This window comes from Vigna umbellata, chromosome 5 (assembly GCF_029865625.1).
Source record: "Vigna umbellata cultivar VRB3 chromosome 5, Vumbellata_1.0, whole genome shotgun sequence".
Lineage (NCBI taxonomy): Eukaryota > Viridiplantae > Streptophyta > Magnoliopsida > Fabales > Fabaceae > Vigna > Vigna umbellata.
In genome coordinates this window covers 36,060,794-36,083,934 of record NC_142169.1, presented here as the reverse complement: position 1 = coordinate 36,083,934, position 23,141 = coordinate 36,060,794, and the positions used below count along the sequence as shown (strand labels likewise).

General features: G+C 32.1%; 3 protein-coding genes across 6 annotated transcripts; 1 reads left to right on the top strand and 2 right to left on the bottom strand.

Annotated features, from left to right (window-relative positions):
• Positions 1 to 1,257: 1,257 nt before the first annotated feature.
• Positions 1,258 to 4,029, bottom strand: LOC148198220 (transmembrane 9 superfamily member 12-like). Of its 2 annotated transcripts, none has more exons than XM_088091992.1 (2): positions 3,929 to 4,029; positions 1,258 to 3,596 (listed from the first exon to the last, which is right to left on the bottom strand). In XM_088091992.1, the coding sequence occupies exon 2, from the start codon at positions 3,543 to 3,545 to the stop codon at positions 1,560 to 1,562; it is 1,986 nt and encodes a 661-aa protein (XP_087948118.1). In that variant the 5' UTR covers positions 3,546 to 3,596; positions 3,929 to 4,029; the 3' UTR covers positions 1,258 to 1,559. The 2 variants fall into 2 exon arrangements, with proteins under 2 accessions (XP_087948118.1, XP_087948117.1); XM_088091991.1 differs by having other exon boundaries at positions 1,258 to 3,548; positions 3,929 to 3,998.
• Positions 4,030 to 12,714: 8,685 nt separating this feature from the next.
• LOC124829866 (transmembrane 9 superfamily member 12-like) lies at positions 12,715 to 15,486 on the bottom strand. Of its 2 annotated transcripts, none has more exons than XM_047303446.2 (2): positions 15,386 to 15,486; positions 12,715 to 15,053 (listed from the first exon to the last, which is right to left on the bottom strand). In XM_047303446.2, the coding sequence occupies exon 2, from the start codon at positions 15,000 to 15,002 to the stop codon at positions 13,017 to 13,019; it is 1,986 nt and encodes a 661-aa protein (XP_047159402.1). In that variant the 5' UTR covers positions 15,003 to 15,053; positions 15,386 to 15,486; the 3' UTR covers positions 12,715 to 13,016. The 2 variants fall into 2 exon arrangements, with proteins under 2 accessions (XP_047159402.1, XP_047159401.1); XM_047303445.2 differs by having other exon boundaries at positions 12,715 to 15,005; positions 15,386 to 15,455.
• A 4,249-nt stretch (positions 15,487 to 19,735) lies between these two features.
• On the top strand, positions 19,736 to 23,051 carry LOC124829865 (squamosa promoter-binding-like protein 12). Of its 2 annotated transcripts, none has more exons than XM_088116588.1 (5): positions 19,736 to 19,992; positions 20,460 to 21,151; positions 21,310 to 21,446; positions 22,238 to 22,453; positions 22,527 to 23,051. In XM_088116588.1, exons 2-5 carry the CDS (start codon positions 20,508 to 20,510, stop codon positions 22,871 to 22,873), a joined length of 1,344 nt encoding a protein of 447 aa, XP_087972714.1. In that variant the 5' UTR covers positions 19,736 to 19,992; positions 20,460 to 20,507; the 3' UTR covers positions 22,874 to 23,051. The 2 variants fall into 2 exon arrangements, with proteins under 2 accessions (XP_087972714.1, XP_047159399.1); XM_047303443.2 differs by lacking the exon at positions 19,736 to 19,992 and adding an exon at positions 20,020 to 20,317.
• The last annotated feature ends 90 nt before the right edge of the window (positions 23,052 to 23,141 follow it).

Genomic DNA, 23,141 nt, shown 5'->3' with positions numbered 1-23,141 from the left:
TATATTTAAATATCTTTTATTGATTTTCAATACTATTTTTATTTTCATTATTATTAACTTTATTTTAGTTATTTTATTTTACTTTTTTAATAAAATTATTATAAAATATAAATAATATTTTAATAATATTAAATTAGAAAAATATGATAAATAATATTATTATTTTTAATTAAATTAAATATTTAGTAAATTTTAAAAAAAAACTATTAACATATTTTACGGTATCCAATAAATAAGTTTTTAAAAATTTTGTTTTTATTCAAAATTTAATAACTGTTTAATTTATTGTAATATTTTAATATATTTTAATATAATTTAATATATTTGAATATATTAAAGCAAATTTTATATTATTTTTATTATTATTTTATTTTTTATTTTTATCATTATTACTTTTATTTTAGTTATTTGATTTTTATATATTTAATATAACTATTATTATGATATAAATCATATTTTAATAATTATTAAAATATAAAATTATATTAAATAATATTTAAATTTTAAATTAAATTAGATTATTATTAAAATGGTACAGAGGAACTTTAATAAGAAAGAGAAAAAAATAAAATGTATTTATTAAAGTGTCTTTAATAAGAGAGAGAAAAAGTTAAAAATATATTTATTAAAAAATAAAATTTTTTGAAAAGTTGGAGGTGCATATGTCAGAAGGTTAAAAATGGAATCTTTGGAGGTGCAGGATGAGATGTTAGAGGTGTAGGATGAAACACTCTAAATCCTAATACCATTTTCGGTCCATCAAATAGATAGTCCATTTGTTAAGTACAAAAGGCTGTTTCTCTCTGCACCTTCACCTATTTCTTCTTACACGACGAAAATGCTTTTTACTGATTTTAGTTTAATAAAATATGATTTAAAATATTAACATATATTAAATTACATTAAAATATGTTAAACGGATCTGAAAATCCATTAATATATTTATGATTTTTTTTATTTTTTGTTTCTAATTTTTTTAAATACTTATTATCTGTTTTAATTTAATTTTAAGTCAACTTTCCTACGCAACAAGAGTCAGATGGACGAAAATGGCGATCTCTTCATTAACTATCTACTGAAATTGGATTTAGATTTTCGCATGTTTTCTCTCACAATATAAAAGATAAAGAAGCCGACATTAAAATAAGGCTCAATTTATTTCTATAGGATCCATTGAACTGGTTTAGTCTTTAACGGAATGTGAAAGGAGGCATACATCCAATTCTGTCCAATTTGTTTATAAAACCAAAATATCAATTATTTAAAATTTCGCATGTAATTTTCAATGCATTTATAACTTATTTGATATTTTCCACATCCACTAGGAAATGGTATGTATGTCCTCAACATCAAGCAGAAGAAATCTTGAAGAATCTAATAGAAACCTTGATGTAATTTATAATACTAAGCTAAATATGTAAAGATAACTAACGAAAACTATGGTTGATGAGAAAGTCACTTTCGCAACATTGAAATCAAACAACTCGAACTACCAATTAAGAAAAATCCCTCTTCCAGCATGCCATTTGCTTGGTTGGTGAGAGATAGCGTAGCAAACTTCAATCTATCTTTACTGATGAGAACAAGTAGTGCACAAAGTAAAATGACATAAGGAAGCCAATGGTTCCAGTTGACAACATGATTGCAATTGCCATGAGCAGTGAATAGCCAAGATAAAGCATAGCCGAGACAGGTCCACTCAAACTCTGCAGGTCAAAAACCAAGTAGTTAATGGAGTACAAGAAGACATAGAGAGCAACAGAGCCTGAAGCGAAAAACGACTTCCACCACCACCGCCAATCTTCCACACAAAGATGCATATATGTGAGGACCACCGACACTTCAGCACAAACAATAACAAGCAGTAGAAGAACAACCAAGAGGAAACCAAATACATAATAGAACCTCCCAAGCCAGATACTGGAAAGGATAAAGAAAAGCTCAATGAAAAGGGTTCCGAATGGAAGAGTTCCTGCACCAAGAACAAGAAGCCATGATGGATATTTACGTGCAGGAATCTCCCTTGGAATCTGGTTAGTTCGCACAGGATAGTCAATTTGCTGGGCTTTTGTGCCCATAAATCCTCCTATGAGAGTAAGTGGCACTGAAATGCAGAACCAGAGGAAGAACAACTCAAAATACAAAGAAATGGGAATAGCACCAGTACTTTTGCTGCCCCAGAGAAGAAAATTCAGTGCCGTGAGAATAATAAAAGCAATCCCGGGGAAGAAGCAAGCAGATAACCAGGAAATTGATCTCCACCCTTCTGAAGTTGCCTTAAGGGTCCTCCACAGACGTACACTGACATATCCAGCAGCAATTCCCAAGAAAAGATATAAAATTATCATCCCTGTTAGCAGCATTCCCCTGGAAGCTGGTGACATGAAACCCAGGGCTGCAAAAACAATTGTCACGGCAGCCATTCCGAGAATCTGAACCCCATCCCCAACCATCACACAGAGAAGCTTTGAACATTCAGGCTCTCTAAAAACATCACCCACAACAAGCTTCCATCCAGAAAGCTCTTCATTCATCTGTGCTTGTGCCTCTTTGTCCAACTCCTCATACCGTGTCAAGTCCCTTCTCACAGTTCTCAAAAAAATGACAAAGACAATACCAGCTAGGAAAAAAATCACCATGAGTGAATTTAGGATAGAGAACCAATGCACCCGGGAACCCTCCATCTTTAAATAAGCATCCCAACGCGATGGCCATCTTATATCACTTTTCACAAAGTCAACTTCATATGTAAATGCTATCCTCTCTTGCTCTTTAATTGGTTGGTACTTGTCTAGCTCAGATGGGCAATCTGAAGTAGAGATAATGTCATACATATGGAGTTTCGTCATGACTTCAGGATCCCTCTTAATACTACAAGGGATAACCTGGAAGCCAACAATTTCAAATCCAGATACCTTCTTCTTGTCAGCTTCAGAAATAACACCCATACCTTCCTCCCCAGTCCCAATGATTTCAACACCATTCCCTTCATATTCATGAACCAAGACTTTGAATTTGAGATGATTGATGATGTAATCTGCACTACCATCCGGTGCCGTGTACCCAACAGGGAACCCCGTCCACTGGATCTTAATCCCATTTTGATTGGCAAACCTCATAACAGGCAGGTTGTCAAGGATCATATTTACTTGATACAGATCACGAGTCCTTTGTTTCAGTAACTTTACCTCAACCTCGCTCAAGGGGGGCGTGGTGCAGAGGTATATTGAATGATTAACATTCATGCTGAAAAGGTAGGGAGAGTTATCGATCTGATCTCCCCTGAGGAGCTCTCCAAGATTCTCAGCACTTTTCTTTATGCCACCAAGCGGCTTGCAGTAAGGGAGACTGTAGTAGCTATAGGGAAGCTCAGTCTCAATAGAGGTCAATGAATTAACCTTCGCATATATGTGATCTCCAGTCGAGTAAGTGTGCATGTAGCTTCCCGGAAGATAAAATGCATCGCTAATTTCAAGAAAAAAATTGACAACGAAGAAAAGGCAAACACAGTACATCACTGGTTTTCTCCTGCTTGGTACCTCCATTATCTAGTGTCAAAAAATTAACCTAACTGAGACGATGCATTCAACACAAATCTACAACAGAATAAAACATTTTAGCATGAGATTGCAGAATATTTAACAATTAACAATAAAATGCAAGCACCGGACATCAACATTCCGAAATCAGATCTATCAAATGTGAAGCGCAAGGGAAGGGAAGAACCATTATGACCTTACGAACAGAGAATCAGATGGCAAGAATAAACTACAACTCGATTGAAAACGCTAACAAGTAACAACCAGATGAGAAGAAAAAACACGATGAATGCGTAATTAATCAATGTGGGAGCAAGAAAAAACAGAAAAAGCATTATCAGCAACACATTGCAAATTGAAAATGAAAGAGATCTGATTAGAGAGTTTACCATGGATTCTGGCGATACAGATCTCAATCCTCAACCCAACGCGGCAAATGCAAATGGAGATATATATAACCATCTATAATTATTATGGATATCCTATTTGCATTTATGTGTCTTTTTTTAACTTTTGGATAAATATTAATATTACATTTTCTTTTTTCTTTTTTACTTTTGAACACTAGAAATAAAATTATCATTTATTCAACAGATTTTGAAATTTTTACATCTGTAACGAATTTCGAAATATCAAAGTCTTTAACAAATTTTAAAATTTTTAATGAATTTCAAAATTCTTTTAGAATTTAGACGAATTTCAACAAAGAAAAAAGGGGGGGTGCAAGGTCACATTATTAGGAAAGACAAAAGGTTAAAAGAAAAATTTAAGAATAGTAGTGAAATTATGAAAAAAAATTGGAGGTTCAGGGAGAAGTAATTGGAGGTACAGAGAGAAATACCCAGTACAAAAATAGGAGCATAATATTTGGATCACGGAAAATAGTGAGCCCGTTACACTCGGTAATAATAGGCCCAAACCAATCAGGATGAATGGCCCATACTCCAACTGTAAATTGACATTAAAAAATATACTTGCACCTCTGTACCTTTTTTCCTGCATTCTTGTGAATTTAGTTTTGCCTTTTTTTTTGTTTAACCTCAAATTTAAAAAATACTTTTGCATTATGTAATAAAAAGTTAAAATAACTTTCAAATTATATAATCTCAGATAAAAATGACTTTCAGAATATGAAATTCAAAATTAAAAAATATTTCTGAATTATACAATACAAAAGTTATTTTTTTAAAATTATTTTAAAGTTATATAATTTGAAAACAAAAATTACGTGTAATTAAAAAACTATTTTTTCTTTTTATTTTTTTATACTTTTGGAAGTCTACTTTAATTTTTAAATTGTACAATTAGAAAGCTTTTTAGAAAATAATGACTTTCAAATTAATAATCAGAAAATCAAAAATAACTTTCAAATAACACAATCTTCAAAAGATGAAATAAAAATTTTCATATTCAAGGAATGCAAGATGAAGATATGGAAATGTAAGAAGAATTGCCTAAAATCATCTTCTTCTCCATTATTTCTATTTTTGTGAGAATATAAAACCTATTTACTTGTTTTTTACTATCATTTGAGTTTTTTACTATCATTTGGGTTTTTTATGGAAAATAATAATAGTAGTAGTATTACATATATTCACGTAAATACAAGACCATAACATGCATTGTAATATTAATATTTTAAAAAGTTTGAATAGTAACCTGAATTCACACTTTTCATGTCGATAACTTCTACTGCTCTTTCTTTCGAATTTTCTACTAAAATTCTAGGAGATTATATTGTGAGATCGGCATATTTACTTAATGAAAATATGTTTCATTTTGTTTTCTTAACAATAACTATATGTAAGAATCTCAATAAATCATTTGTAAATAATTGATAAAACCAAGAACAATATCAATCTTATCTTAATTATATTAATATTTTGTATTTTACTTTATGATATTAAAATTCGTGTTAGCTATTACTCCCTAGAAATTACATATTATGCATTAATGAAACACAAGAGTTAGAGACATTGCTATGACGTGAACCGCTTGCTTTATATTAATAATGCATCTGATAATTTTTTTCTTTGTGTGTATACATATATTACACAAACTATGAGATGTAAAATTCAGTTAATTCATACTTTCAATAACTTTTTGTAACATAAAAGTTTAATCATTGCAGTTTATTATATTATTTTTATTATCATCAAATTTCACGTAATATAGTTTGTTATAAAATGTTTTCTAACAATAAATAGCACACACTTTTAAATATATTATTTTTAAATACAACCTTATAATTTGCAAATAATCCCCATCCCTTCAATAAATTTAGTGAATAATAATCAATAACATAATGAAACAATGCACGTAATTACAACCTGATTTACATTTTATGATCATATCAATAATTGGTTAATTAAGTAGTCTAAATCATTGGAAAATGAATGATTTTGCCACATTATCCAGTAATTAATGATTCCCCATTGGCCAAATAACAAGTTGAGGTTTGTCCATTGTTGAATAGTATATTTTTATACAGTGAAAGTGAACGGTGATGGACCACTTGTAATGGCACCAAGGTTCCAATTTCAATTCACACTAATAATACTACTTCTCTTCAACCAAGGCACTTTCACATAGGGCTCAACAACATAGTCTCAGTTTAGCCTTAATTAAAATATCACAAAGGCAAATAGGGAAAACAAGAAGAAAGAAATTAAAACATTGCACTCTGTTTGACCAAAAGGCAGAAGAAAGATAACTTTTTGTTAATGTGTCCAGTGAATTTTAAGAAATTGAAGATACAGTCAGCTAGTTTAATTGGTTTTCGTTTTCATGAAAAATGTGTCCATTTTTATGCTGAGCTATGGAGCAGAACAGTTAGCCTATTGGTTTCAGAAAATGATCCTACCATTTGAGTAATATCAATATTTTTTTATACAGTAAAAGATAAAATAATAAAAATGTAAAGAAGTAAAAATTATTATAAAAAAACTAGTGTGTGTTTGTTTAGTTTAGTCCAGTGCAAAAAGAACACACACTGTGGTTGTTGTGTTTTGTGAGATGTGTTGTACGAAGAAGAGTACATGCTCAGGTTCAGCTCTTTGTGTTTATGTGGCTATTAACGGTAATCAATGCTAATAGAATGCTTAGACTCTGTTTATAATCAAAATCCAAAGGCTGGATAATTTCAAATTTCTCACATCTCTTGATTTATTTTATTGGTTTTTCAATTTCATTAACCACACCAATTTCTCTCTTATTGTGTTTAGTTTAGAGGTGAGTCTCCTAAATTTGATCTGCAAAACCAAAACGGCACAAGAGTCAGAAAAGGAAATAAAGACCACTGGTTTTGAGTTTGTTATCTGCTGCTTTTCCTGATTTAGCTTACAAACACACACCTCGAGCTCTGTGTTGAAAGGTAAGGAAACCCTTTTGGTTGTTCACTTATTCATTCCATGCCCATTTCTGGTTCATCTTCTTCTGAGTAGAGGAAGAACCACCGATCAAGTGGGTGTATCAGTGTTCATTGCCTACTGCTAACAGAGCCAAGTTTGCAGTACATTAAGACCTTGCTGAGATACTAAAAAAAAAAGGAAAAAAAAAAGCGAGAGAGAAATAAGTTTCTCCCACGAACTAAGAATAACTTCCGCATGAGCTAATTCATAAAATATCTCGCCTTTAGCTTATCTAAAAGTTTATTTATTCCTAGAATAATACATAGAATGTCGCTGAATCACACAGAAAATTGAATGGCGAGATAAGTAGGGTGTATACATATTATCCTCCATGCATGTCTCCTAGATCTCTCGAACTAACTACATATAAGTGTGTGTGCAAGAGAGAACCATCAAAACAATCAATCGACATCCAAATGCAGCTTTTCCCCCTTTGTTCTTTTTCATGCAGTTCCAAACCCAGAAACTACCCCAAGAACAAACTATATTTTCAACAAAAAAGAAGACAAGGGAAATTACAAAGAACATCAAATTCTATCAAACTTACTCATAAAACAAAATAAAAGAAAGCAACACAGAAGAAGCGCGAACAAAGACAAGGCCGGAGCTAAAATCCAATGCTCGAGAGAAGAACTAAGCAGCAACAAGAACAAAAAAAACACAAACACACAGAAAAAAACGATCAAGGAAGAAAAGTTAAAGAGAATAGGAATTGGTGCATTTTTAGGGTAAGCGATTGTGTTGGAGAAGGCGTGGGAATGAGAAAAAAATGGAGTAGAATGAATAATTCCGACACTCACATTACAGAGCAGAAAGGACCTAACTTACCTACCTACCAAGCCGGTTAATTCACTTCAAAGACTAACAACAACAATAACATCAACATAAATATAATAGTTATATAAAAAATGAAGAAGAAAAAAAGGGTGCTGGGCCAAAAAAAGAGGGGGGGAGAGAGAGGGCCTAAAACCTAATTGTGGAAAGATTGAAGAAATAGATCTAAAAAGAAAGAGGGGGACCTGGTTTGTTGTTGTTGATGTTGTTGCTGTTGTTGAAAGAAGAGAGTGTGGTTTGAAGGTTGAAGAATGAGAGAATGGGAATGGGAAGAGTCCAATAGCTGCTGAAGCTGACCAATTAGCTGCTTCAGCATGGCCACCCCTTCCATGCCCCTCACACGATTCGCCCGATTCTTCTTCCTTCTTCTCCTTCTTCTCTTCTCTTTCTCTTCTCTTTCTCTCTCTTATCCTCCTTTTTTTTCCACTCTGTTTCTTATGCTGCCTTATTATTACTATGCCTTCTACATCATCTTCTCTCTTTTCTTTTCTTTTTTTTACAACAACTACTACCACATCTCTGTCACACTGCCAAACAACACTAAATAAACCTAAGACATTCAAGACAACGTACAAAATGCTCATGGATTTTCCAACCAAAATCATCAATAGTTATCAAATCAAACATGTTTCAACTAAATTATCAGCAAATTTTAACCGAATATTATGCTGATTAATAAATTAAAAACTAATTCTAAAATTAAGCGTGTGTATTTGTCTAATCTTCTTCGTGTTACACATGTGACATTAATTTTATTATATCTATATCTAATCTTTGCTTTCAACAACAACAATTGAAATTTCTTGTTACTGAGGGTAGAAATAAAAGAAAGAAAATATGAAGTTGATGGTTGAAGCATATATATATATATAAAGGTGTGATCTTGTTAAGTTATTGAAGTTTTTGCTTGGAACCAAGTTAGGCACGGATTGCACCAAACGCTTCTCTTCTTGTGGGAACAATTTGTGTGGATTTTTTGTTAGGCCCCAGACCCACCTTTTGGCTAGTACTTGCTTTCAGGACCATAATCTCACGACCAACTTTTATCCAGTTTGGTCAATCATTCAAACAACAAACCCAACACCTCATTAACCTTTCTTAATCTCCTCAAACACTCTAACTTTAACATGTTTATCTGTAAATTAATGCAAGTTACACTATTGTTTAGCTTAACCAGTTTCTCAAGACATAGGACTGAATCATTTACAACAACCTCTGTCATGTTTCTCTATACATGGGACAATACATCAAACATGTATAAAGAATGTGTCATCCACCATTTAGATGCAGTGCTTATTTCTTTTGCATCTTTCAACCTCCATTCCACACTTTCCCTCAATTTAAATGTAAACTCAAACTTCTGAAATAATTTTAAAGAACATACTACACGAAAATGTAGGGAAATTATTCTCTGTTTCAAAATCTTAGCATTCTTTTGTTTAATTATCTTTTTAAAAGTATGACTTCACAAAAATAAGCTAAAAATTATTGTAAAAAGAAAATTATCTGAAAAAGACTCAGTCACTCACGAGCAGCGTGTCCCATGGGTTAGTGTTTAGCACGGCAACGCCATAATTTCACTTTGGAGATCAACGGACGATGTTGTGTTTGGTGGGCCCTTCTTCCACGCACACCGCAGGATTGTCCTCACGGTCTTTCTCTCCCTGCATGATGAGTTGACGAAAGTAACCCTCCAAAGCGACATTGCACATCATTCCATTTTCCATTCAATGGTCATAAGTGTCACGCAATAAGTAGTAATTATGTATACTCACGCTTTTCTTTTCCTTTTTAAATAAATTTTCCACTTTCTTCTTTAATAAATAAATAAATTGTTCTTCTTCAATTTAAGTTCATTTATTTTTTGGATTATTTTGAGGAATAAGAATGTGGGTTTTGAGTGGTCTGATCGTGTATACCTGTCATTTCAAAGTTACTACATGATTATGTCTCACATAATATCTTTATGTATTATGAATCTGGATTCAAGCATAAGGAATGATAGAATCACACTTATAAATGATGGGGTTATTGAATTTTTGAAAAATGGAAGATAACCCGCAAATGAAGCATTGTGCATGAATATATGAATATAGAAGAAAGTGAAAGGTGGAAAGTGAATGAATGTTGAAGAAAAGGGGAAATATGATTTGCAATTGAAGGAAAAGAAATGGAAGAAAGATTGAATTAGAATGATGATAAATTGGGTTTGAGAAAACCTAAGATGCATATTTTGCGGTGAGTAATGATTTGGTTTTGCCTTGGGAAAGGAAGAAAGAGAGAGATTTAGGTTTGGTTACGTTAATGGTTGGTGCGAATAGAGTGTAGCAGCATCATTACTATCTCTCTCTTTCTATTCCTTATCGTCGTCATCATCTTCTTCTTCATCATGGATTCCCTTCTTTTACGTGTGCCTTTCGCCTTTGCTTTTTAATCTTATCCTTCTTCTTCCCCTGCGTGCGTGTGGGAAAACAGATATCAATTTCATTTTTTTTTAATTAAAAAAATCAGGTGAAAATTCGCCAAATTCAGTTTCTTGGAACTTAAATTTCAATCTTATTTTTTTATTTTTTTTTTATAAAATAAAAATAAAAGAATGAGAGATCATTTCACATTAAGAATTCCTTCATGTAGAGGTTTAGTTTGGAAATTAAACTTCAAATTATTTTATTTAGATAATCTATTGAAAAAGGGTTTATTTTTTACTTTGTTTGGATATAAGAATTAACAATGCAAGGCAGAAACTATAAAAAAAGAAACCTATTTGTCTAAAATAAAATAAATGGTAATTGCTAAACGTGAGAAAATTCTGTTAGTAGCATAAGTGCTTTTAGCTTCTTAGGCAGTTCTTTTATTATTTGGAGTGTTTCATCCTAGACCTCCAACATCTCATCCTGCACCTCCAAAAATTCCATTTTTAACCTTCTGACATATGCACCTCCAACTTTTCAAAAAATTTTATTTTTTAATAAATATATTTTTATTTTCTTCTCTCTCTTATTAAAGACACTTTAATAAATACATTTTTATATTTTTCTCTTTCTTATTAAAGTTCCTCTGCACCATTTTAATAATAATCTAATTTAATTTAAAATTTAAATATTATTTAATATAATTTTATATTTTAATAATTATTAAAATATGATTTATATCATAATAATAGTTATATTAAATATATAAAAATCAAATAACTAAAATAAAAGTAATAATGATAAAAATAAAAAATAAAATAATAATAACAATAATATAATATTTGCTTTAATATATTCAAATATATCAAATTATATTAAAATATTATAATAAATTAAAGAGGTATTAAATTTTAAATAAAAAATTTTAAAAACTTATTTATTGGATAGTTTTTTATTTAAAATATAATATATATTTTTATAATAGTTTTATTAAAATTACTAAAAATAATAATAAAAATAATAATAATAATAATATTTAAAATCATATTTAAATAAATATGTTAAATTATATTAAATTATTAAATTAAATTAAATAATTATTAAAATTAAATAAAAAACAAAATTTTGAAAACTTCTTAATCGGATACCCATATCCGATTCATACGTTATCGGATTTCTATATCCGATTAACAAATTTTAAATTTATTTTCTATTTAAACTTTAATAATTATTTAATTAAATTAACATTTTAATATAATATAATATATTTAAATATCTTTTATTGATTTTCAATACTATTTTTATTTTCATTATTATTAACTTTATTTTAGTTATTTTATTTTACTTTTTTAATAAAATTATTATAAAATATAAATAATATTTTAATAATATTAAATTAGAAAAATATGATAAATAATATTATTATTTTTAATTAAATTAAATATTTAGTAAATTTTAAAAAAAAACTATTAACATATTTTACGGTATCCAATAAATAAGTTTTTAAAAATTTTGTTTTTATTCAAAATTTAATAACTGTTTAATTTATTGTAATATTTTAATATATTTTAATATAATTTAATATATTTGAATATATTAAAGCAAATTTTATATTATTTTTATTATTATTTTATTTTTTATTTTTATCATTATTACTTTTATTTTAGTTATTTGATTTTTATATATTTAATATAACTATTATTATGATATAAATCATATTTTAATAATTATTAAAATATAAAATTATATTAAATAATATTTAAATTTTAAATTAAATTAGATTATTATTAAAATGGTACAGAGGAACTTTAATAAGAAAGAGAAAAAAATAAAATGTATTTATTAAAGTGTCTTTAATAAGAGAGAGAAAAAGTTAAAAATATATTTATTAAAAAATAAAATTTTTTGAAAAGTTGGAGGTGCATATGTCAGAAGGTTAAAAATGGAATCTTTGGAGGTGCAGGATGAGATGTTAGAGGTGTAGGATGAAACACTCTAAATCCTAATACCATTTTCGGTCCATCAAATAGATAGTCCATTTGTTAAGTACAAAAGGCTGTTTCTCTCTGCACCTTCACCTATTTCTTCTTACACGACGAAAATGCTTTTTACTGATTTTAGTTTAATAAAATATGATTTAAAATATTAACATATATTAAATTACATTAAAATATGTTAAACGGATCTGAAAATCCATTAATATATTTATGATTTTTTTTATTTTTTGTTTCTAATTTTTTTAAATACTTATTATCTGTTTTAATTTAATTTTAAGTCAACTTTCCTACGCAACAAGAGTCAGATGGACGAAAATGGCGATCTCTTCATTAACTATCTACTGAAATTGGATTTAGATTTTCGCATGTTTTCTCTCACAATATAAAAGATAAAGAAGCCGACATTAAAATAAGGCTCAATTTATTTCTATAGGATCCATTGAACTGGTTTAGTCTTTAACGGAATGTGAAAGGAGGCATACATCCAATTCTGTCCAATTTGTTTATAAAACCAAAATATCAATTATTTAAAATTTCGCATGTAATTTTCAATGCATTTATAACTTATTTGATATTTTCCACATCCACTAGGAAATGGTATGTATGTCCTCAACATCAAGCAGAAGAAATCTTGAAGAATCTAATAGAAACCTTGATGTAATTTATAATACTAAGCTAAATATGTAAAGATAACTAACGAAAACTATGGTTGATGAGAAAGTCACTTTCGCAACATTGAAATCAAACAACTCGAACTACCAATTAAGAAAAATCCCTCTTCCAGCATGCCATTTGCTTGGTTGGTGAGAGATAGCGTAGCAAACTTCAATCTATCTTTACTGATGAGAACAAGTAGTGCACAAAGTAAAATGACATAAGGAAGCCAATGGTTCCAGTTGACAACATGATTGCAATTGCCATGAGCAGTGAATAGCCAAGATAAAGCATAGCCGAGACAGGTCCACTCAAACTCTGCAGGTCAAAAACCAAGTAGTTAATGGAGTACAAGAAGACATAGAGAGCAACAGAGCCTGAAGCGAAAAACGACTTCCACCACCACCGCCAATCTTCCACACAAAGATGCATATATGTGAGGACCACCGACACTTCAGCACAAACAATAACAAGCAGTAGAAGAACAACCAAGAGGAAACCAAATACATAATAGAACCTCCCAAGCCAGATACTGGAAAGGATAAAGAAAAGCTCAATGAAAAGGGTTCCGAATGGAAGAGTTCCTGCACCAAGAACAAGAAGCCATGATGGATATTTACGTGCAGGAATCTCCCTTGGAATCTGGTTAGTTCGCACAGGATAGTCAATTTGCTGGGCTTTTGTGCCCATAAATCCTCCTATGAGAGTAAGTGGCACTGAAATGCAGAACCAGAGGAAGAACAACTCAAAATACAAAGAAATGGGAATAGCACCAGTACTTTTGCTGCCCCAGAGAAGAAAATTCAGTGCCGTGAGAATAATAAAAGCAATCCCGGGGAAGAAGCAAGCAGATAACCAGGAAATTGATCTCCACCCTTCTGAAGTTGCCTTAAGGGTCCTCCACAGACGTACACTGACATATCCAGCAGCAATTCCCAAGAAAAGATATAAAATTATCATCCCTGTTAGCAGCATTCCCCTGGAAGCTGGTGACATGAAACCCAGGGCTGCAAAAACAATTGTCACGGCAGCCATTCCGAGAATCTGAACCCCATCCCCAACCATCACACAGAGAAGCTTTGAACATTCAGGCTCTCTAAAAACATCACCCACAACAAGCTTCCATCCAGAAAGCTCTTCATTCATCTGTGCTTGTGCCTCTTTGTCCAACTCCTCATACCGTGTCAAGTCCCTTCTCACAGTTCTCAAAAAAATGACAAAGACAATACCAGCTAGGAAAAAAATCACCATGAGTGAATTTAGGATAGAGAACCAATGCACCCGGGAACCCTCCATCTTTAAATAAGCATCCCAACGCGATGGCCATCTTATATCACTTTTCACAAAGTCAACTTCATATGTAAATGCTATCCTCTCTTGCTCTTTAATTGGTTGGTACTTGTCTAGCTCAGATGGGCAATCTGAAGTAGAGATAATGTCATACATATGGAGTTTCGTCATGACTTCAGGATCCCTCTTAATACTACAAGGGATAACCTGGAAGCCAACAATTTCAAATCCAGATACCTTCTTCTTGTCAGCTTCAGAAATAACACCCATACCTTCCTCCCCAGTCCCAATGATTTCAACACCATTCCCTTCATATTCATGAACCAAGACTTTGAATTTGAGATGATTGATGATGTAATCTGCACTACCATCCGGTGCCGTGTACCCAACAGGGAACCCCGTCCACTGGATCTTAATCCCATTTTGATTGGCAAACCTCATAACAGGCAGGTTGTCAAGGATCATATTTACTTGATACAGATCACGAGTCCTTTGTTTCAGTAACTTTACCTCAACCTCGCTCAAGGGGGGCGTGGTGCAGAGGTATATTGAATGATTAACATTCATGCTGAAAAGGTAGGGAGAGTTATCGATCTGATCTCCCCTGAGGAGCTCTCCAAGATTCTCAGCACTTTTCTTTATGCCACCAAGCGGCTTGCAGTAAGGGAGACTGTAGTAGCTATAGGGAAGCTCAGTCTCAATAGAGGTCAATGAATTAACCTTCGCATATATGTGATCTCCAGTCGAGTAAGTGTGCATGTAGCTTCCCGGAAGATAAAATGCATCGCTAATTTCAAGAAAAAAATTGACAACGAAGAAAAGGCAAACACAGTACATCACTGGTTTTCTCCTGCTTGGTACCTCCATTATCTAGTGTCAAAAAATTAACCTAACTGAGACGATGCATTCAACACAAATCTACAACAGAATAAAACATTTTAGCATGAGATTGCAGAATATTTAACAATTAACAATAAAATGCAAGCACCGGACATCAACATTCCGAAATCAGATCTATCAAATGTGAAGCGCAAGGGAAGGGAAGAACCATTATGACCTTACGAACAGAGAATCAGATGGCAAGAATAAACTACAACTCGATTGAAAACGCTAACAAGTAACAACCAGATGAGAAGAAAAAACACGATGAATGCGTAATTAATCAATGTGGGAGCAAGAAAAAACAGAAAAAGCATTATCAGCAACACATTGCAAATTGAAAATGAAAGAGATCTGATTAGAGAGTTTACCATGGATTCTGGCGATACAGATCTCAATCCTCAACCCAACGCGGCAAATGCAAATGGAGATATATATAACCATCTATAATTATTATGGATATCCTATTTGCATTTATGTGTCTTTTTTTAACTTTTGGATAAATATTAATATTACATTTTCTTTTTTCTTTTTTACTTTTGAACACTAGAAATAAAATTATCATTTATTCAACAGATTTTGAAATTTTTACATCTGTAACGAATTTCGAAATATCAAAGTCTTTAACAAATTTTAAAATTTTTAATGAATTTCAAAATTCTTTTAGAATTTAGACGAATTTCAACAAAGAAAAAAGGGGGGGTGCAAGGTCACATTATTAGGAAAGACAAAAGGTTAAAAGAAAAATTTAAGAATAGTAGTGAAATTATGAAAAAAAATTGGAGGTTCAGGGAGAAGTAATTGGAGGTACAGAGAGAAATACCCAGTACAAAAATAGGAGCATAATATTTGGATCACGGAAAATAGTGAGCCCGTTACACTCGGTAATAATAGGCCCAAACCAATCAGGATGAATGGCCCATACTCCAACTGTAAATTGACATTAAAAAATATACTTGCACCTCTGTACCTTTTTTCCTGCATTCTTGTGAATTTAGTTTTGCCTTTTTTTTTGTTTAACCTCAAATTTAAAAAATACTTTTGCATTATGTAATAAAAAGTTAAAATAACTTTCAAATTATATAATCTCAGATAAAAATGACTTTCAGAATATGAAATTCAAAATTAAAAAATATTTCTGAATTATACAATACAAAAGTTATTTTTTTAAAATTATTTTAAAGTTATATAATTTGAAAACAAAAATTACGTGTAATTAAAAAACTATTTTTTCTTTTTATTTTTTTATACTTTTGGAAGTCTACTTTAATTTTTAAATTGTACAATTAGAAAGCTTTTTAGAAAATAATGACTTTCAAATTAATAATCAGAAAATCAAAAATAACTTTCAAATAACACAATCTTCAAAAGATGAAATAAAAATTTTCATATTCAAGGAATGCAAGATGAAGATATGGAAATGTAAGAAGAATTGCCTAAAATCATCTTCTTCTCCATTATTTCTATTTTTGTGAGAATATAAAACCTATTTACTTGTTTTTTACTATCATTTGAGTTTTTTACTATCATTTGGGTTTTTTATGGAAAATAATAATAGTAGTAGTATTACATATATTCACGTAAATACAAGACCATAACATGCATTGTAATATTAATATTTTAAAAAGTTTGAATAGTAACCTGAATTCACACTTTTCATGTCGATAACTTCTACTGCTCTTTCTTTCGAATTTTCTACTAAAATTCTAGGAGATTATATTGTGAGATCGGCATATTTACTTAATGAAAATATGTTTCATTTTGTTTTCTTAACAATAACTATATGTAAGAATCTCAATAAATCATTTGTAAATAATTGATAAAACCAAGAACAATATCAATCTTATCTTAATTATATTAATATTTTGTATTTTACTTTATGATATTAAAATTCGTGTTAGCTATTACTCCCTAGAAATTACATATTATGCATTAATGAAACACAAGAGTTAGAGACATTGCTATGACGTGAACCGCTTGCTTTATATTAATAATGCATCTGATAATTTTTTTCTTTGTGTGTATACATATATTACACAAACTATGAGATGTAAAATTCAGTTAATTCATACTTTCAATAACTTTTTGTAACATAAAAGTTTAATCATTGCAGTTTATTATATTATTTTTATTATCATCAAATTTCACGTAATATAGTTTGTTATAAAATGTTTTCTAACAATAAATAGCACACACTTTTAAATATATTATTTTTAAATACAACCTTATAATTTGCAAATAATCCCCATCCCTTCAATAAATTTAGTGAATAATAATCAATAACATAATGAAACAATGCACGTAATTACAACCTGATTTACATTTTATGATCATATCAATAATTGGTTAATTAAGTAGTCTAAATCATTGGAAAATGAATGATTTTGCCACATTATCCAGTAATTAATGATTCCCCATTGGCCAAATAACAAGTTGAGGTTTGTCCATTGTTGAATAGTATATTTTTATACAGTGAAAGTGAACGGTGATGGACCACTTGTAATGGCACCAAGGTTCCAATTTCAATTCACACTAATAATACTACTTCTCTTCAACCAAGGCACTTTCACATAGGGCTCAACAACATAGTCTCAGTTTAGCCTTAATTAAAATATCACAAAGGCAAATAGGGAAAACAAGAAGAAAGAAATTAAAACATTGCACTCTGTTTGACCAAAAGGCAGAAGAAAGATAACTTTTTGTTAATGTGTCCAGTGAATTTTAAGAAATTGAAGATACAGTCAGCTAGTTTAATTGGTTTTCGTTTTCATGAAAAATGTGTCCATTTTTATGCTGAGCTATGGAGCAGAACAGTTAGCCTATTGGTTTCAGAAAATGATCCTACCATTTGAGTAATATCAATATTTTTTTATACAGTAAAAGATAAAATAATAAAAATGTAAAGAAGTAAAAATTATTATAAAAAAACTAGTGTGTGTTTGTTTAGTTTAGTCCAGTGCAAAAAGAACACACACTGTGGTTGTTGTGTTTTGTGAGATGTGTTGTACGAAGAAGAGTACATGCTCAGGTTCAGCTCTTTGTGTTTATGTGGCTATTAACGGTAATCAATGCTAATAGAATGCTTAGACTCTGTTTATAATCAAAATCCAAAGGCTGGATAATTTCAAATTTCTCACATCTCTTGATTTATTTTATTGGTTTTTCAATTTCATTAACCACACCAATTTCTCTCTTATTGTGTTTAGTTTAGAGGTGAGTCTCCTAAATTTGATCTGCAAAACCAAAACGGCACAAGAGTCAGAAAAGGAAATAAAGACCACTGGTTTTGAGTTTGTTATCTGCTGCTTTTCCTGATTTAGCTTACAAACACACACCTCGAGCTCTGTGTTGAAAGGTAAGGAAACCCTTTTGGTTGTTCACTTATTCATTCCATGCCCATTTCTGGTTCATCTTCTTCTGAGTAGAGGAAGAACCACCGATCAAGTGGGTGTATCAGTGTTCATTGCAGTTTTTCCCATTTCCACTCTTGTGGTTTAAAGATGAGAACTTGGAACAAAAGTGATACAAACATGGAGGTTTTCTTTTTATGGTATTTTTTTAGTGAGGGGTATTAATTAGCGGTGTTAATGTTAGGGTGAGGTTTATGAGTGCTGCTGCTGTTCCTGTTGTGCTGTTATTGCTTTTTACTGTGATTTCCTTTTGTGGTAGAGTCAGATTGCAACATCCTTTTTCTGAAAGCTTTCACAATGTGAGGCTGGACTTTTGGCTTAGCCCATGAAAAAAGATGCTTTTTTTTGGGGGGTTTCCCGTTTCTTCATCTCTCTTACTCTTTACACTTTTGTGGGTTTATCATTTTCTTGGGAAAGTGGGATTGTTGAAAGCTTGAGATAGATGCCTCTGTTTTTTTCTTAATGAAATTGCTCATGCAAAAAACAAGAAAAAGAAGAAAAAACTTGTGCTTTTTTAGGGGAAATGGGGACCGAAGCTTTTTAATGTACTAGCTAAGTCCCAAGAAAAGAGACCCCTCCTATATAACCTAATGAATTGACATTGGCTCCACAAGGGCTTAGACTTCAGCACCAAAGCCAGCATGTATAATGTTTAACAGTTACATTGAAAATTCAGAATAACATTTTTTGTTCTTCATTTTCCTCAGATTTTTTGAGCTAAGGGAGAAAAAAAAAATTCTTTTTATGGGGTTTATATCGATTGGTTTATGATACTTACGATTGGATAAAGCTTAGCTGCGGTAACATATGTTTTTGGGGATTAAAAGTGGAGTTTCTTGCATTTATGAGTTGGAGGCAAGGTTGTTGGCCTTAATTTTGTGTTAACTAAAACAAGGGCCTAAACTGTGATGTGTTGGCCAGAGTGTTGGATGTTCTGATAAGTCAAGAAGTCATGATTTGTTGGGTTGTTGCTGTTGTGGGGTCTCATTCAATGACCGACTCCTGACATTGCTGTGATAAATGTGAATTATTGGAATCTGAAGGTTTCCCATGTTGAAAGGGAAGTTTTGGTGGTAAGTACACACTTGTAGGAAGAGTTAAAGAGTTAAACATATCACATCACTAGGGGCAATCCATTGCCTTGCATATCACATAAATAGGGATTGTTACCGTTTTTTGCTATTGCCATGAATGAATAAATCATGAAATACCCTTCATAATGTTTACAATGGAGGTTGATTTCTGGAGGTAAAAATAATGCAGTGCCACAAATTGACTGCTGGGAAGTTAGTATACACTTTAAATTTAAAAGGGAAATACATAAATGACTCACCTTTATTATTATTTTTTTTTTTGACGGTGGGGACTGGTTGATATCAGCCTGAGAAGTCTTACAACACTAAAATACAGCCACTCATCTGTCTGTAAAGTTATGGACGGGATTTGCAGAACACTGTGGAGTCCACGGATTTGTTTGATTTGTGTAATTAGGTTCTTTCTTTTGGTTATTTTGAATAAGATAATTCCCTCAGGAGCATCTCAGGTTACGAATTCGCCTTTGGTAAAATGTATGGTTAAACTAATTTACACTGGCAATGTTATACTTACTTACCATTACCACTTGCTATTTGCTAAGTACCTTTTTATTGCTGCCAAGATATTTTCTATTCTTGTTTAAATCTCTGGTTTGCTTCTGCATCTGGTCTGGCTGGAAATCCATCTGACATAGGGCTAGAACAAGTGATTTTAATTTTAATGTTGTCTTTTAAAGATTGATCGCCATGTTTACCCTTAAGAATTAGCTGTTCTTAGGTTCTATAATTATTGGTCGCTTCACAATTTTTGTATTATTAATAAGTGTTTGTTGATCATGCGTCCACCACATTTATTCAGGTATTCGCGGTGCCTTTTGCTTCTGCCAAACACTATTCCAGTTTCTGTTCTTTCTTGAACCACTTTAATCTCTTTGATAAGATCTTGTATGATTTTTAAAGAAACTAAAGCAGTTAACCCTTATGTTTGATATGAATTGTAGTTTGCAGATCACAGTGAGGATTTGCATATGAATTTCTAAGGACTTGTGATGGAGTGGAATGCAAAATCTCTCGGACAATGGGACTGGGAGCACTTATTCTTCTTCAATACAAAAGCAACAGAAAATCCGAGGTTACCAACAACTGATTGTAGCAACGAAGCAGATCGAGAAATCAATGTTGGGGTGTTTTATCCATCAGGTGGGAGTGCATGTTCTGGGTCTGAACTAGTACATGCTTCTTCACCAAGGAGCTCAAAATCAGCTTCCAATAATTCACTGTCAAATGAGGATAGCAAGGCATCGGTGTTGACTCTGGAAGGTTCTCAGGATGATTCCACTGGGAAGAAAGAACTGTGCCCAGTTGAAACTTCTCAATCAGCAGTTCCTTCTCCAGTCTCTGGTGAACCTTTGCTCACTCTGAAGCTTGGCAAACGGTTGTACTTTGAGGATGTATGCGCAGGAAGTGATTCCAAGAAAGCATCTTCCTTTGAGGTTCCAATTTCTTCAGGAAAGAAATATAAAACCAGTAATCAGAATTTGCAGCATCCAAGCTGCCAGGTGGAAGGCTGTGACCTTGACCTTTCATCTGCTAAAGATTACCATCGCAAACACAGAGTGTGTGAAGGTCATTCCAAATCCCCTAAGGTGCTTGTAGCTGGTTTGGAGCGCCGATTTTGCCAGCAATGTAGCAGGTAAATCTCAATGAAGTTCTGATTGTTCTGATGAAAATGACATCGAATAAAAATAACATTTTCAAGCACATATCAGTTAAAATAAAGATTTTCCTGTCTTTCTCGGTCATATCAGATAAATTGGTTTAAGCTTTTTCCCTTGAATTATCTTGTTGAAGGTTCCATGCTCTGTCAGAGTTTGATGACAAAAAAAGAAGCTGCAGAAAACGTCTCTCAGATCATAATGCAAGGCGTCGAAAACCACAGCCTGACTCAGTCCAATTAAATCCATCAGCGTTGTCTTCGTCGCCTTATGGTATAACAAAAACGTTCCTTTCTCTTGGAAAATCCACTGTTTTTGTCTTGCTCCTTGGTCTTGTTTTGCAGTTTATTATTTTGGGATGCATAGTAGAACATATCATGAAATGTTTCTGGGAGAATTCTGAGAATGAAACTTGTGGTAAAAATATGAACAAATGGGGGAACAAAATTTGGTGAATCTGTGCAAAATCTGACCCATATTTCCTTTATCGTAACGATGTTATCAGAAATTTCTTTTTCAGCGATTTACAAATTCCCATTTTTGTATGATCTCAACTGATTCCAGCAAGCGACAGTTGCATGTTTTTTCCTCTAGTGTTTCTGTTATGTACTTAGTTTTTGCGATTTATTTCAACTTCTGCTTGGAAACCTGTGAGCAGTAAACAAAGAGAATCCATTTTAAAAATCCTTTGCGTTTATAAAAAAGTAATCTAAATAGGACCATAGTAAAAAAAATGATCAACTATCACTTGGTAAAAGGCATAAACACAGTACGGTGGCCAAGTGATAGGAAACCAGACAGCGCACACTTAATAAAAGCAAAGCATGTGGTAGGTAAGCAAGAAACACCGTTACTTTGGTTCCTTTTATAATTGAGTGGTGTCACCTCAAGAAGCAACTTTAAATTCGTAATGTCAAAACACAAACTAACAAATGAACAGTGAATGTTACAGCTTAGCTTGTAGTTTATTGGAATTCATTTATCCATTATTGTTACTGAGAAAACCTCTGATATTGATTTCGTGAATTGACAAAAAAGTATGAAATGCTTCACTTACTTTGCAGATGGGAGGCAAATGATGAGTCCATTTGCATTTTCAAGAAGTGCTACAAACATGGGCTGGCAGAATTTGCATAGCAACAAGCTCCCCCAGACAAAAGATTTTCTTCCGAAGCCTGCAAAAGCCTTTGATAAGATACCCAGTATTGTATCCATGTTTTCTGATGATAACAGTGGTCTTCTAACATCCAGAAGTATAGCAGCGAAGACTATTGTTCCAGGTTATTGTTGAGCTCTTAATAATTCAACCTTCTGATAGAATTGATAGAATTAATAAAACGGTTGTTATTGCAGGTTTAGAAGATCCGAATTCCATTAGTTCGTGTGATCCAAATGGTGCACAAGATGTTAACCGTGCTCTCTCTCTTCTGTCAAGCAATTCATGGGGTCCATATGAGACTAAGTTCCTATCACTGGAACGCTCCTCTAGAACACAATCGATGACGCACCACCAGCAGCGCTTACCGCTTGCTTCCTCTTCGGAATATTGGCACACTGATCATCAACAACAACAACCTTCCCCTTCCACCATGAGCATGTGCATCTCATTCTCAGACTGTGATACCAACAATCGCTTTCAAGACTTTCAGCTGTTGAGTGCACCCTATGACTCGCCTTTTCCATGCAACCATCTGGATTGATCAACAACAACACTATTAATGCAATGTTCATTTGTCTGGATTGCTATGCTGTGCTGTCTTTCCTTAATTTGTTTCCTTTTTTAAATGGAGATTAATTGAACCAACTCATTGTTCCATTTTCTGAATTTTGTCCAAAACTCTCGAGACATTTAATATTGTACCAGACTGCGTTCGTTTATTTTGAAGTATCTTTGCATTGCATGCCCATTATCGATGGACACAGATGCTTGCTGTCTCCTGTGACCAGGGATGACAACCGAACTTTTCC